The 14912-nt window shown below is 39.7% G+C and overlaps 1 protein-coding gene across 1 annotated transcript; it reads right to left on the bottom strand.

Annotated features, from left to right (window-relative positions):
- Positions 1-5982: 5982 nt before the first annotated feature.
- On the bottom strand, positions 5983-6957 carry LOC128123980 (mas-related G-protein coupled receptor member X2-like). The gene has a single exon (XM_052760229.1). The coding sequence runs from the start codon at positions 6955-6957 to the stop codon at positions 5983-5985; it is 975 nt and encodes a 324-aa protein (XP_052616189.1).
- Positions 6958-14912: the final 7955 nt, after the last annotated feature.

Genomic DNA, 14912 nt, shown 5'->3' with positions numbered 1-14912 from the left:
AAGAACAATGCTTAACTTTATATGGAAAAACAAAAAACCTCGGATAGCTAAAAGAATCTTGTATAATAAAGCAACTTCTGGAGGCATCATGATCCCTGATCTCAAGCTCTACTATAGAGCTATAGTAATAAAAACAGCTTGGTACTGGCATAAAAAACGACATGTGGACCAATGGAATTGAATTGTAGACCCTGACATTAATCCACACACCTATGAATGCTGTGGGATGTTCTGTATGGCAAATGTGTTGCTCTGATTGGTCAATAAATAAATCACTGATTGGCCAGTGGCTAGGCAGGAAGTGTAGGCAGGACAAGGAGGAGAATAAAGCTGGGAAGTGGAAGGCTGAGTCAGAGAGACACTGCCAGCTGCCATGATGACAAACAGCATGTGAAAATGCCAGTAAGCCACGAGCCATGTGGCAAGGTATAGATTAATGGAAATGGATTAATTTAAGCTGTAAGAACAGTTAGCAAGAAGCCTGCCACGGTCATACAGTTTGTAACCAATATAAGTCTCTGTGTTTACTTGGTTGGGTCTGAGAGGCTGTGGGACTGGCAGGTGAGAGAGATTTGCCCTGACTGTGGGCCAGGCAGGAAAACTCTAGCTACAAATGGCGTCCAACGTGGTGGCAAGAGTATCCACCTAAAAACTGAGAAAAAGGTTCTAAAACGGAGCTAAAAACAGTTCCTAATTGTCTCTCTCAAATGAGCGGCAGCTGCCGGTTTGAGCTACTGGTGGGTTCCTAGCATGCGTGCTCAACCTGCAGTATGGCGGGAATGAGGGCTCTGCAAGTGGCACATTAAGCTGCGTGGTGGATTTAGCCTTTGCTGGTACAAAACAAAAAAAGAGGTTTCTGGACTACATGCTGCTTGGATAAAAGCATAGACCCATGATAGCTCCCAGAGCTGGTGGTAAACCACCGCCATGTTGGGAAGCTGAGGTGGGCGGAGCCAGCAGCCACAGCTGCTGCAGTTTAAAACAATAGATTCACAATAAGACAGATTCAGATGTAATAGTTTACAATGTGTGTAAAATATACGTAGGCTTGAAAGAGACAAAAAAGGTGATATATACAGTTATATAAACAAATATATAGTTTTAAAAAATAAAGTCTTTAAAGAAACAGTAAAATTAATATAAAAAATAAGCCATGTAAAGATGAATACTACACAGAGAATCTGGATTGTGTTGTCTTTGGGATTTTTAACTGCAGAAAAACATTTGATTGTAAAAGCTGTTGAATTATGCCAATATGTATATTTTAAAGGTACCTTGACTTCAAAATTTGGATATAAGGATATGTTGCTTTGGAAAGGAGACTCTGCTTTTGTTCCCACAGAAAGCCAGAGGCTATGGATTTGTTCCAGATTAAAATACATCAGGTTTGACCAGCCAAGACCCCCTGAAAGGTCTCTGATGACATCATGGCCCAGATGATCCAACATCCAGAATGGTTTGAAGGCAACTGGCTCAGACAATACAGCTTCATGGACTATTCCATAATCCTAAAATTTTCTTTGTGTCCCCATAAGATACAGCGCCCCCCTCCAGCAGGAAGTAGTAAGAGAAGCTATGCCCAAATTCCCAAATTATATGTAATTTTACTATGTTAAGGTTAAAACCTTCCTTTTTGAAAAAAAGGGGGGAAGTGCTGTGGGATGTTCTGTATGGCAAATGTGTTGCTCTGATTGGTCAATAAATAAATCACTGATTGGCCAGTGGCTAGGCAGGAAGTGTAGGCGGGACAAGGAGGAGAATAAAGCTGGGAAGTGGAAGGCTGAGTCAGAGAGACACTGCCAGCCGCCTTGATGACAAAGAGCATGTGAAGATGCTGGTAAGCCACGAGCCACGTGGCAAGGTATAGATTAATTGAAATGGATTAATTTAAGCTGTAAGAACAGTTAGCAAGAAGCCTGCCACGGTTATACAGTTTGTAACCAATATAAGTCTCTGTGTTTACTTGGTTGGGTCTGAGAGGCTGTGGGACTGGCAGGTGAGAGAGATTTGTCCTGACTGTGGGCCAGGCAGGGAAACTCTAGCTACATATGAACATCTGATTTTTTAGAAAGGATCCAAAACTGTACCATGGGGGAAAAAAGAGAAATATTTAACATTGTTACCTATCAGGGAAGTGCAATTCAACACTTGTCAGCATGCATAAGTTCAAAACCACATGTGACAGCTCTTGCTGGAGAGGATGTAGAGCAAGGGGAGCACTCCTCCATTGCCTGTGGGAATGAAAACTTGTACAGCCACTTTAGAAATCAATATGGTCATTTCTTAGAAAAATGTGTATCAATCTACCTCAAGACCCAGTGATACCACTCTTGGGCATAAAGCATAAGGTTGTGATACCCTACCACAAGGACACTTGTTCAACTATGTTCATAGCAGTGTTATTCATAATAGCCAGAACCTGGAAATAACCTAGATGCACCTCAACTGAATAATGGATAAAGAAAATGTGTTGTATATATATACACAGATGTTAAAAATAATGACATCATAAAATTTTACAGCAAATGAATGGAACTAGAAAAAGTCATCCTGAATGAAATAACCCAGGCCTAGAAAGACAAACATGGTGCATACTCACTTATAAGTGGATATTAGCCATAAAAGATAATTCTGCTACAATTCGCAGACCTAAAGAAGCTAAGTAACAAGGAAGGCTCAAGGCAGGGGAGGCAGGAAGGGGGAGTGACTTGAATCTCACTGAAGGAGAAGTAGAATAGACATCACAGGTGGGTGGAAGGAGAGATCTGGATGGGTGGGTGCATGTGAATAGGAGGGATCAGGTTTAGGGAGGATGGAGGGAGAGAGACCTGGGAAAGACAACTGGCATCAGGGGCAGAGGGGCATCTCTGGAATGAGCTAGAAACCTAGTGCAATGGAAACTCCCAGGAATCTATGAGGATGACCCTAGCTAAGACTCCCAGCAATGAGGAATACAGAGCCTGAAATGGCCATCTCCTGTAACCATGAAAGACTTCCAGTAGATGTATTGGGACCTCAACCCAGCCACATAACCTCTGACCTTTAATTTTCCCTGCCTACAATGTATGCTATGACAAAGGTGGCACAGAAATTATGTGAGTGGCCAACCAATAACTGGTACACTTGAGACATATACTGTGAGAAGGAGTCAACCTCTGATGCTGCGTAGAGGGCTAGGGCCTAGAGGCTAGAAAGCCCAGAGACCTGGGATAGAATCAAACATGACTAGCAAAAAAGAAGAAAAAAGCCAATGAAATGATTCCTAATGGTATTCTCTTATATTTATAGATCATTGCCTAACCCAATTGTCATCAGAGAAACTTCACTCAGAAACTGATGGAAATAGATGCAGAGACCCACAGACATGCATTAGGCAGACCACCCAGAATCCTGTAGAAGATGGGGAGGAACGTTTATGGGATCCAGAGTGGCTAAGGACACAAGAATACCCACAGAATCAACTATCCTTGGCTCGTAGGGGCTCACAGAGGCTGATTCACCAACCAGAGAACTTGCATGTGACTGACCTAGGTCCTCTGCATGTATGTTACAGTTGTGTAGCTTGGTCTTCTTGTGGTAATCCTAATAGAGGGAGCAGGGGCTATCTTTGACTTGTTACCTGTTTGTGGGACCCTTTCCTCTTACTGGATTGTCTCATCCAGCCTTAATAGGAGAGTAGGTACCTAATCTTACTGAAATTTGATATGCCATGGCTGGCTAACATACATGGGAGGCCTGCACTTTTCTGAAGAGGAAAGAGGAGTGGATGGGATGAAGGGGAGGCTGTGAGGAGGGGCTGGGAGGAGAGGAGAGAGGGAGTAAACGAGAAAAATTTTTAAAGAATGATAATTTTTAAAAGCTGCTATGAACATAGTTGAACAATGGTCCTTGTGATATGATTGACCATTCTCTGAGTATATACCCAAGAGTGGTATTACTGGGTCTTGAGATAGATCAAATCCCAATTTTCTGAGAAACCACCATATTGACTTCCAAAGTAGCTGTACAAGTTTGTACTCCCATCACCTATGGAGGAGTGTTCCCTTTGCTTTATGTGCATGTGTCTCTATGCACCAGTGCATGTGGCTGCCTGCAGAGGCCAGAAGTTTAGTGGATTCCCTGAAGCTAGAGTGACATGTGGTTGAAAGCTGTCTCACATTGGTTCTGGGAGACAAACTCAAGAGTTTGCAAACACTTGCAAGAGCAGCAAGTTTTTCTAACTATTGAGTGATCTCTCCAGTCCCATATACTTTTTATTCTTAAAAAATATGTAGAAACAATATACACCTCTGACACAAGTGAAACTGACTAGGAAGGACAATGTGAACTCACAGAGTTATAAAAAGAGCCCTATATTTTGATTGGGTTTAGAATCAGTCATCTTCATGTAAGCAAAGTTGAACTATTCTTTCTTCAGATCTGTAAAGATTGCTCTCTCTTATTTGAATGTCAGTAGAAATTATCAAATACTGTAACACTTAAAATTAACATAATATTCTATAGAAAATGTAATTGAAATACATGTAAATTATGTAATAAATTCTTTGAGTTCTCGTAAATGATGTAAATGTGACAAAAGTTTGATCACAATATGGAAGACTCTAGTTATCATCATTTAAATTTTCCGTAAGGTACTGGACTACCCAAGATAGGACAAGTGATGGGGAAATAAGAGGAAAGATATACCCTTGGGATGCTAACCAAAGCTTTGAAAGGGAGCCATGGGAAGGCAGTTTACTCATACTTTGAGTATGCTCAGATGTTGGACTTTTAAATAGACATTGAACATTTAAATCAGTAGAAGTTTTGAAGAGACTGGGGCTTTTACAGTTGGATTATGTTTTATGGTGTGATGTTACTAGGATATTTTGAAGACAAGGTATGGTTTAACAGTGATATGCCTGTGTGTCAAATTGGCAAGGACAATAGTGTCCTGGTGAGCTTGAATTGTCAGATTGGCACAGCCTAGAGTGGGCTGAGAGGAGAAGCCTCCATTAGGGAATTGCTTAGATGAGATTGGGTTATGGGTGTTTTTTTGTGGGGTGGCCCAGTCCTCTGTGACTGGTATGATCCCTAAGCCAAGAGTCCTGAGCTGTATAAGAAAGCTAGCTAATCATAACAAGTGATCAATCAAGGGAGTAAACCAGTAAGCAGTGTTCTATGTGGTTACTACTCCATGTCCTGCTTGAGTTCCTGCCATGACTCTCTCAGTGATAGACTGTGACCTTGAGGTATAAACCATATAAACTCTTTCTTCTCATCAATTGGTCTTTGTCAGAGTGTTTTACCAAGCTACAGAAAAAGAAACTAGAACATTGTCCAAATGATTTATTCAGGACACATTTATTAATTTGCAGAAGCACTCCAAAGAAAACTGAAATTTAAGGAGATCAAGAACATGGTGTATCCTACTCAATTCTATTATAGTGACACAGCTGTCAATACAGGATAGAAGTATTGTCATTTCATAAACATTGCAGGGCAAAATGCTGTAAACATTCACACTCTCATCTAAGAGGAATCAGTTGATAACATAGAACAGAAAGACCAGCACTGTGAGTGCAATAGTCACATACAGCCCAGTCAAGGGCTGTGAAAATAGAAATTGGCACAAGACAAAATACAACAGTCATTTAATCAGTATCAAGTTTAGTGGCAAAAGAAATGCAGGTCTTTCCTTTAGCCTCCTGGTAAAGAAGGAATTTGTCAAGAGTGGGAGCAGCCATGGATCCTAGAGTTAGTACAAGGTTAACCTCACAAGGAGTTGGTGAATCCCTGAATACAATAGTCCAGAGACACTGCAGTCAGTATTTGTTTAGCAGGCCCCATATCACTCAAGTTCTAGAAGACTGATTATTTACTCAACTGAGTTAAGGACGGGTGAGGAAGTGAAGAAGATTTTGAAAAGAATTCACACTGATAAAGGCAAAGTTGTTTCTCAAAGCCACTTCTGTCTGATCAAAGCTGCTCCCAGCTGCTGCACTAGACTGTTTCCAGCTCTCCAGATTTTCCTGAATAACACTGCTCTCCAACTTCCTCCTCAGGAGTGTCCTGCATGGCTTTCTGCAGAAACAGCCTCAGAGTCTGACATTGGAACCTGCGGTGCCTAATGGAGCCAACCAAGAAGTAAATGATGGGGTTCGCACAGCTGTTAACACAGGATAAGAATGCTGACATTTCATAAACATTACAAGGGAAAACTCTATAAAAATTCTCAATCCAATCTAAGAGGAACCAGTTGATCCCATAGGACAAACCGAAGAGCAGAAAGATCAGCACTGTTAGTGCAATGGTCACAAAGAGTCTGGTCACAGGAATCCTGTGTGAGCCACAGAAGACCCTGAGCAGCAGGGCCAGACTGGACCCTGCGAGAACCACAAATAAAACAATTAACCAAGCAAAAATTATAGAATCTAGCTTCTCACACCAACCATGAGCAAAACCATTAAAGAAGATGTTACAGGCCTCCCCTTGCAGGATGCTCAATAGTAGAGACAGGGCCCAGAGCAGGGCACACATGACAGCTGATGTGTGCCTTGGTCTTTGACAGCGGTACCATATGGGCCACAGAGCAGACAGACAGTGCTCCGTGCTCATGGCACTGAGCATGCTCAGACCTGCAAGGTAGGCAAAGTTGAACAAGACATTGAAAATTCGAGAGATGAAGATGGAGCGGAACATACTAATGATAACATGAATGGAATTTACAACGTTAAAAAAGAGGAAGAGGAAGTCCGCACCAGCCAGGTTGAAGATGTAGACAGAAAAGGCATTCCTGCTCATGTGGAAGCCCAGAAGCCACAGCACTGTGACATTTCCTGCAAGCCCAACCAGGCCAATGATGACGATAAGAAAATTCAGGGTAAATTTTGTGGCATCACAGGATGTGGTTAGAATGTTGTCACTTCCATTTACTGTTGTGATATCAGTCCTCCCGGTTGGGTCAGTTGGACTCATGCTTAAGAACTCTCCACTAGTTGTCCTGAAAAGAAAATAAAGATATGAAAAATGCAGTGTAGGCTCTGATTCTTAGGACCACACTGCTCTGTGGGGATTATTGACCCCAATTCATAAGCAGGAAAATTAAGCAATTTATCAAACCCTGAAAGTCCTTGAAATTTCTTTTAAATCCAACTCATGTTGACTCAGGCTATATGCAAACCACATCCTCTACTTAGTAGAGGCTGCAATATTATAGCCACTTGACAGCTGAGACTGAGTGAGGATACAGAACACTGAACTCAACTTTCTTTCTGTCATAGGACTGAGGTTTCTTCTCAGGTACAGGTGTATGGAATCCCCAGCATGACTAGTGGCTGCCCTGAGTCACTGTGATGGAGCTATCAAATGGGAAAACATGTGAAAATCCTGAATTAGGATATTTCTTACTTTTCTGTTGTGATAAAATGCAATTACATGGGCAACTTATGAGTGGAAGAGCTTTGGCAGCAAGTAGTGGGCATGGAGATGGGAACAGAAAGCTGGTCACCCACATCCTCACAGGCAAGCATGGAGGAGAGTGAGCTAGAAAAGGACATGACAAGAGGATTTTACTCTCAGAGCTCCCCACCCCCCTGCTCAAGAGACATTCTTCCTCCAGCAAAGCCAGACCACCTAAACCTCCCTAACAGTACCACCAACTGAGACCAAGGGTTCAAATATCTGAGCCGATGGAAAATATTCTAATTCAAACTAGTGCAAGAGTCCTGAAGAGAATGTCACTTCTTATTAAGACTCATGTAAGAACAGCTAGATTTATTAGTCTAGAAGTGCTGAGTTTCCATTTCAAATGTTCCAAACCAGAAAGCAGGGAGGCTTTGGAGGACATCAAGGCTTTTCCTGCTTCCTGTTACCTATGTTATTGTCCAGCTCTCTACAGGGGTATAGTGAATAGTTAATAGAATAAATGAATCAGAAGCCCAAGAGTAGTTGTAATTTTACAAGAAATGTTAAGCAAACATTTTAAAATGTATTTAGCATTTGGAAACCACATGTAGAGAATGAAGGATATGCCATTGTTTATTATTCATTCAGAATATCCCCTCAGATAGGGAATTTATATTGCCATGTTTCCAATGACCAGTAAATATATGGCCGTAATATCCACCTAGAGGAGTTTGAGCATAGGTTTAGGGATAGGATTATACATTGAGTAGAATTATGAAGACTCTTCAGGAGTAAAATGCAAATTTGAGACAAGGGTGATCTGTCAATGGGATTCAATAGAAGCTGCTATATCACAGAAATATCTACAAAGGAATAGAAAGTTGTAGTCTATGAGCTATACAATATAATCCTACATATCACATCACTCGGGTTATTTTATGTGAATATGTTTTACACTTTCATTGATGTAAGTATGAGAATTATCTGAGGGGAGATACTTTACTTAACTTTTCATTGATGAAGAGCTTTGGATGACAGACAGCAGATGCTCATGCCGAAGTCAGTTGGAAATAAGAATCACTCCACAGGAAAGTGAACATAGAAACTGTGTTCTAGCCGTTTTCCTATTGCTGTGGTCAAACACTGAACAAAAGCAACTTGTGGGTTTGAGGATTTATTTTACTTACACTGTGGGGGGCTATACCCTCCTATATCAATTAATAATCAAGATAAAGCTCCACAGAAATGGCCACATGTCAATATGATCTTAGAAATTCATCAATTGGGGTCTCCTTTCACATGAGTGTAGGTTATATGAAGTTGACAGTTAAAGCCAAGTAGAACTATCTGGATGTATGATCAATTCATTTTGGTTTTCTAACTTGTCATCTGAAGTCAGTACTATGACATTCATATGTTATATCATTCATATGAGAAGTTGTAGTAACAGAGGCACAAAAACATTGACAGGTCATACCCTAAAAATGAGTAAACACATCTCCCCAAAGCGGAGAGATGATAAAGACAACAAATCCAGATTTCTGGATTTCTGTGAGGTTGAAATGAAGCAATATATGCAAGGCTTGAGGGTGGGGTGGGTGACATGGAAGACAAGAAAGTACAACAATTAGTGGCATGCAAAGACCAGTTGAACTCTACCAACATTGCCCTTTAGATTTGTAAAAGAAAAAAGAATCCTTAGTAGTTGCTCAAAACCACCAGGAAGTCCTACTCCTTCCCCATTTCCTTCCCCATATTGCCACATTGCTCTCCGCCCACCCCAAACAACATCCAATGATTTCTAGAACTTCCCTTCCCTGAACTGGCCTTACTGTTCCCTACTCTATTGATACCCCCACTCCATTCATCTGTAATATCCCTTCTCCAACCATCATCTAGGCTGTGTTCCTTTCCTCTCTGTAGGCAATCCTTCTCCTCTGGAATCTTCCCTGAGCCACAAGGTAGGCACCTCACTGTAACACCCCACATGTCTCTTGGATTCTTTGGTGTCTCACCTCCAAGTAGCCATACTGAAGATCTTGGTGCCTCCAAGATCTTACATCCCTCTCATCTTATAAGCTGCTCACTCCTCTGGGATCTTCCTACCCATTGCTCTTAGTAGACCCTGCTCTTGCTGACCCATATAGGCCTCCTGTCCACATTACCAGCTTCTCAGGATTATCTGCCTCCAACTGCCAGTTGATCACAGTTTCTCAGAGCAACTAAACTTGGAGAATCACACTAGAAGGCAACAGAGGACAAGACCAGCAAGGGTTATGCACAGTTGTAATGACTTTTTGACATAATCTATCTGCACCAACAGTAATATTTCTCAAAGAAAACTAGGGATAGAACCCACAGCCATCAATACAAGTTCCATAATGAAAACCAAGTCTCAACACTCTCACAACTTAATACTTTCCAAAATATTGTACATACATACACTGATTTGAGCAGAAAGAAGATTGAAAGAAAGATACAACTAGCAAACTATTTCAAATGTGCAATTCCCAGGATAGAAAAAACAAAAAAGTAAAACAAAAGCCAGGACATGTCCCTCCCCCCAAATTACTAATCCCCTAGCAATGTACCCCAATGGGAAGGACCTGGAAGGTTTTCCAGACAAAGAATTCAAAAATGATCTTAAATATTTTTATACAACTCAAAAGGGATATCAATGTGCTCCAAGAGAATGAAACAAAGAGGTGGATGAAACACAGAAGTCAATGCAAGATGAAAAAAAAACAGAATTCAATAAAGAGGCAAAATTGCTAAAGAAAATCAAAACAGAAATTATTATGGAAATTAAAAATTCAATCTGCGAAATAAAAACCTCAGTGAAAAGCTTCAACAACAGAATGGGTCCTGTCAAAAAACAGAGAGTTAAGACTAGAAGATAAAGTCAAGGATCACTCAGTAAAGGTCAATACAATATTTAAAAAAATATTTGATCAGAACATAGGAAAGTTTTGGGATACCATGAAATATATAACTTTCAAATTAAGGGCACACAAGGAAAGTAATAATCAGTGAAAAAGTGTTCAACACTAAATAAGACGTCTATATCACAACTCATCCCCTCAAGAGTCATTGCTTGTGACAGGGAAGAAAGATTGCAGTTGCCAGAGGTAGTGGATGTCTATAGTAAAGTATTTGCAGATATGTTAGTGCTGTGCCACACATGAACTCACAGTGACTGTGACTCATGTGTACACAAGACCTACACAAGATCAAGCCAGCCCAAAGCCCAGCATGGATGAGAGAATGGCTCATGGAGTCCCGCCCCTAGGTGAGGAGCTAGCTTTAGGCATCTATGGCTCCTGAGGTAGGGAGAGTCACTTTTTTTCAGGGGTTCTACACCAGCAAGGCTCTTGATCCTATAGTAGATGGCCCCACACCTATACACATACAGGCAGTACTAAGTGGACTCAATGGTTTTCTTTTATGAGAGATGAAGGGGGAAGAAGTGGCATTATAGGAAAGGAACTGGAGGGAGGAAAGCTATAAACCTTGGCTTTCAAATCTCCCATAGTCAATTCTGACAGCCCACAAGTTGCCAACAGGGACTTTCCAGTCTCTTGTTTAGGGTAGAACACCTGGGGCTCCTTGAATTCTCTTCCTAAAGGTGAACTTACAAGATCCTCATCCAAGAAAAGCAAATAACAACTTTGAGAATAAGTTCTTGGAAAAAAACTTACCTTTCCCACATTCTCCTTGATGGAGCTGGTAAGCTGGTCTATGACAAAGGGAAGAGAATTCTGAGTCACCTGTCAATACCAAGGACATTTCTGTCCTAGTAAGGTGTCTACCAGGAGTAAAGCCTGTGACTTGAAGAAGCCTTATCAAATGGTGGAAAGGCCTGAGGTTTCCTGTACGTAGAACTGTTGGCAAGGGGATGTCACTCCTTTGAGTCATGTTCTTCATGAGATGACTCTCAGCATTTGTTCTGACAAGTGCTATCTTTTGTCCTCTACTTAAGTCAACCCTACGGCTCCCCTTCCCAGGCTTGTTGTTTCTAACCTTCTTAGAGCCAGATGACTACCAATGTTAAGCACTATAAGCTAATGCTAGGAGCTTGTGCAACTAAATGCCACACTGTCCCGTCTTGTTATTCAAATAAGGAAAGGCCTTAAGGGAGCTGGACCACACATATTCATTATAACACCAGTAACACATAATAGCTTTTATCCCACTGGCACAGATAAATATTAAACAGAACACCTTGATTTCTATTCTTGTGGATTGAAAAACCGGTTCCAGTTGTTCATATAATTTCTTTGCATGTCATAATTATAGATTTTAATTGTAAACTTACATTTTAATTCCATCTCTATTAACAAAATGATAGTGATGGCACACAAAAAAATGAAAAGAGTTCAAGATATAGTAGGTAATACGGAAACTTCAGAAAGGAGATTTTTATATATCTGTGATTAAAATGATAAATAGCCTCATAGAAAATATGAATTAACAAATAGAATATTAATACATAGAGATGGGCATTAGAGAGAAAATGCCAGGACTAAAACACTCCAGCAAACACAAAGGACACCACTGAAGACTGCAAAACTGAGTACACATTTAGAAAAAGCAAAACACACACTTGAAGCTACAAGTTCATTAATAGAATACAATGGAAAACTTCCAAATGGAAAACAAAGACAAAAACCTATGTAGAAATAAGAATATATGTAATGTTATTCAATTACAAGAGCCATAAACATACACAATTAGAGCAAAAGATGGAGGCAAAAAGAAAGGAACAAAAGAGACATTTGAAGTAAAAATGGTTGAGAATTTTGCAAAATTATTACTAGAAATCAAATATATTACTTACAGAAGAGTAAAAACTCAAAATGCTTAGATACTGAAGTACAAACTACTAAAGATGACAAGGGTTAAAGAAGAAATGCGAAGAGAAATACTTTAAATATCAAAATTAACCATGGCACTACAATAAATCTCTTCACTTAAAGAATTTACTATAGTAAATCTATTCACTTAACAATAGAAGAAAGGAAAGAAGAAGAAAGAGAGAGACAGAGAGAGAGAAAGAAGAGAAACAGACAAAGACAGAAAGACAGAGAGACAGAGAGGAGTGTGTTAGTGTGTTAAATTTGGTGAGTTGTAACAAAGTAAGTATTAGATAAATTTATAGCATAGGGGGTAGGAAAGAAGATCTAAAATCAACAAAATTTCTAACAGGAAACAAAAAGATAAGTTGAGGTCAAAATAAATAGGTAAAACATGCTGAAGATAGGTAGCAATAAAACTGACAATAGCAAATTAGTATATAAAATCAGGAAGCCAAGAAAAAAAGAAAAGATGAACAGAATAGATAATACATGAAACACACTCACAAATAATCAATGAACCTTGAATACAAACTGAACAGAAGAAAAGATAAATTAAAACCTTACAACAATAACAAGGAAATCAGTAGAGAAAAAATTGGAAACTAAGTCTTACTCTTTGAGACCAGCAAAGTCAATAAATCTCCAGACAGATGTTGCTTTGTGGCAGAGCACTTGTAAATAAGCACGTGACTGTAGCTATTATGATACACAGAGGAAAACATATATCACAAAACACGAAATACTGCCATCCTCCATCAGAAGGGCTAACACCCCAAACACTGCAGACACCAGCTCTGGAGAGGACGTGGAGCACAGGAGCACTCACCCAGTGCAGGCGAATGCAGAATGGTATACTGCTTTAGAAGGCTACCCCAATGTTTCTTACAGTGCTGAACATGGTCCTATCAAGGCATCCAACAAGCATGTGTTAATTACATTGAGTTGAAAACTTAAGTCTATTTGAAAATACAAAAGTTAATGGTAGTTTCCATCATAGTTGCCCAAACATAAAAGCAACCAAAATGTTCTTTGTAAGTGAATGGATAAGCTGTTGAACACCCATAATGTAAACATTACCTATAAGTTTAAATAAATGAGCCATCAAGCTATGAAAATAGAGGGACTTGAAATGCATAATACTAAGATAAAAGGGGGCAGTCTAAGAAAAGCTACATACTGCATGATTTCAATACTAAATGAAATCTGGGAAAACCAAAACTATATAGCTAAAAGATCAGTGATTTGCCCAGGCTCTGTGGTGAGAGTGAAGAATGGATGCAGGACTAGGCATCACTAGATAGTTAGAAATATTCCACTTATTTCTTTAATGGTACATAATATCATCTTACATTTGTCAAAACCCATTGAGTTGTACAGCACAAGATGAAATATAATGCTCATTGATCTTCCGTTTTTTTAACTAATTATGTAAGTATTGGGGCATTAATTTTACTATATACATTAAGCCATAAAGATGTCAATAACAGGAGAAATTATGCACACATGCTGAAGATGGAGAAAAAGATATACATATTTATGAGATGTTGGCCAGGCAGCCCTTGGAATCTCCCAAAACAATACAGGTCATTGTACTGCTATTGTTCACCTGCCAGAACTAGATAGTGAGGTCCTATTGCTAAAGATACCATATATTTTGAATACATGACTCAGGCATATCTAGCTGGAAACGATCTAGCACCCTATTGACTATTGCTCACCGTTTGGGGAGGTACAATGCAGGTTATGGATGATGAAAGTCATCAGTCATCTTTTCCAGCTGTATAACCTGAATGGCACAATTCCAACATGTCATGAAAGATATACAGTAGTGTTAAAACTGCTGTGGGGAAAAACAACCACCTTCTGATGGGACTTCAGACTCACTCCACAGAAGGGCACACACTTGATACTGTAAACTTGGTTGAAAAACTTATGTTTAGAGAAGTGACAGGTTTTGAGGGAGAATATCCTATGGATGTTTGCTTAATAGACATGTAGCCTAACTACCTCTGAAATATGTATGTTTATAATCATAAACTAGTTCTTCTCTCAGCCTTGGTCAGAGAATTTTCTTTTTGCAGAGGGCAACAGTTAAAGAAGAGACTCACTGATGTTCAAAATGCTGGGAATAAATGACTGTAAAATGTTCAGCCCTAAATGAGACAACTATTTCAGCCAATCCATGTGTCTTTTGCAATCACAAACACAAGTCACTAGGGAAATGTGAAGCAAAAGGGCATTACACATTGGAGTGTTTAAAATTGAAAAGATTCAGCATATCACAAGTGTTAGGAGCATGTACAATGACTGGCGCTCTCATGCTTTGTTGGGAGTAAATATAACCACACTGTGAAAGAGTTAATCAGTTCCTTATGTAATAAGGCATGTCTTATAATCTAACATACCAAGGAAATGAAAGCATGTGTCTGCAAAATTTCTTCAATAAAAACGTTTGTCAGTCAGTATGAAGTAGCTAACCATCATAAAGCTATAGAGCTTTATCATGCTGATAGAAGGAACAAAATGAAATGATGAACTCAAAAGGGGGCTGAGCACTGGGATGCTAGGATTCAAAACTGCATATGTTATGTTTCTAAATATATAAGGAGAAGATCCACACAAAGTTGATGGCTGTTAAAAGAAGTTGAAGCAGTGTTTTTCTCTAGGAGC

This window comes from Peromyscus californicus, unplaced genomic scaffold, assembly GCF_007827085.1.
Source record: "Peromyscus californicus insignis strain IS unplaced genomic scaffold, ASM782708v3 Scaffold_4__1_contigs__length_199733344, whole genome shotgun sequence".
Classification (NCBI taxonomy): Eukaryota; Metazoa; Chordata; class Mammalia; order Rodentia; family Cricetidae; genus Peromyscus; species Peromyscus californicus.
The sequence above is the reverse complement of the archived record's forward strand: the minus strand, read 5'-3'. Positions and strand labels throughout refer to the sequence as shown.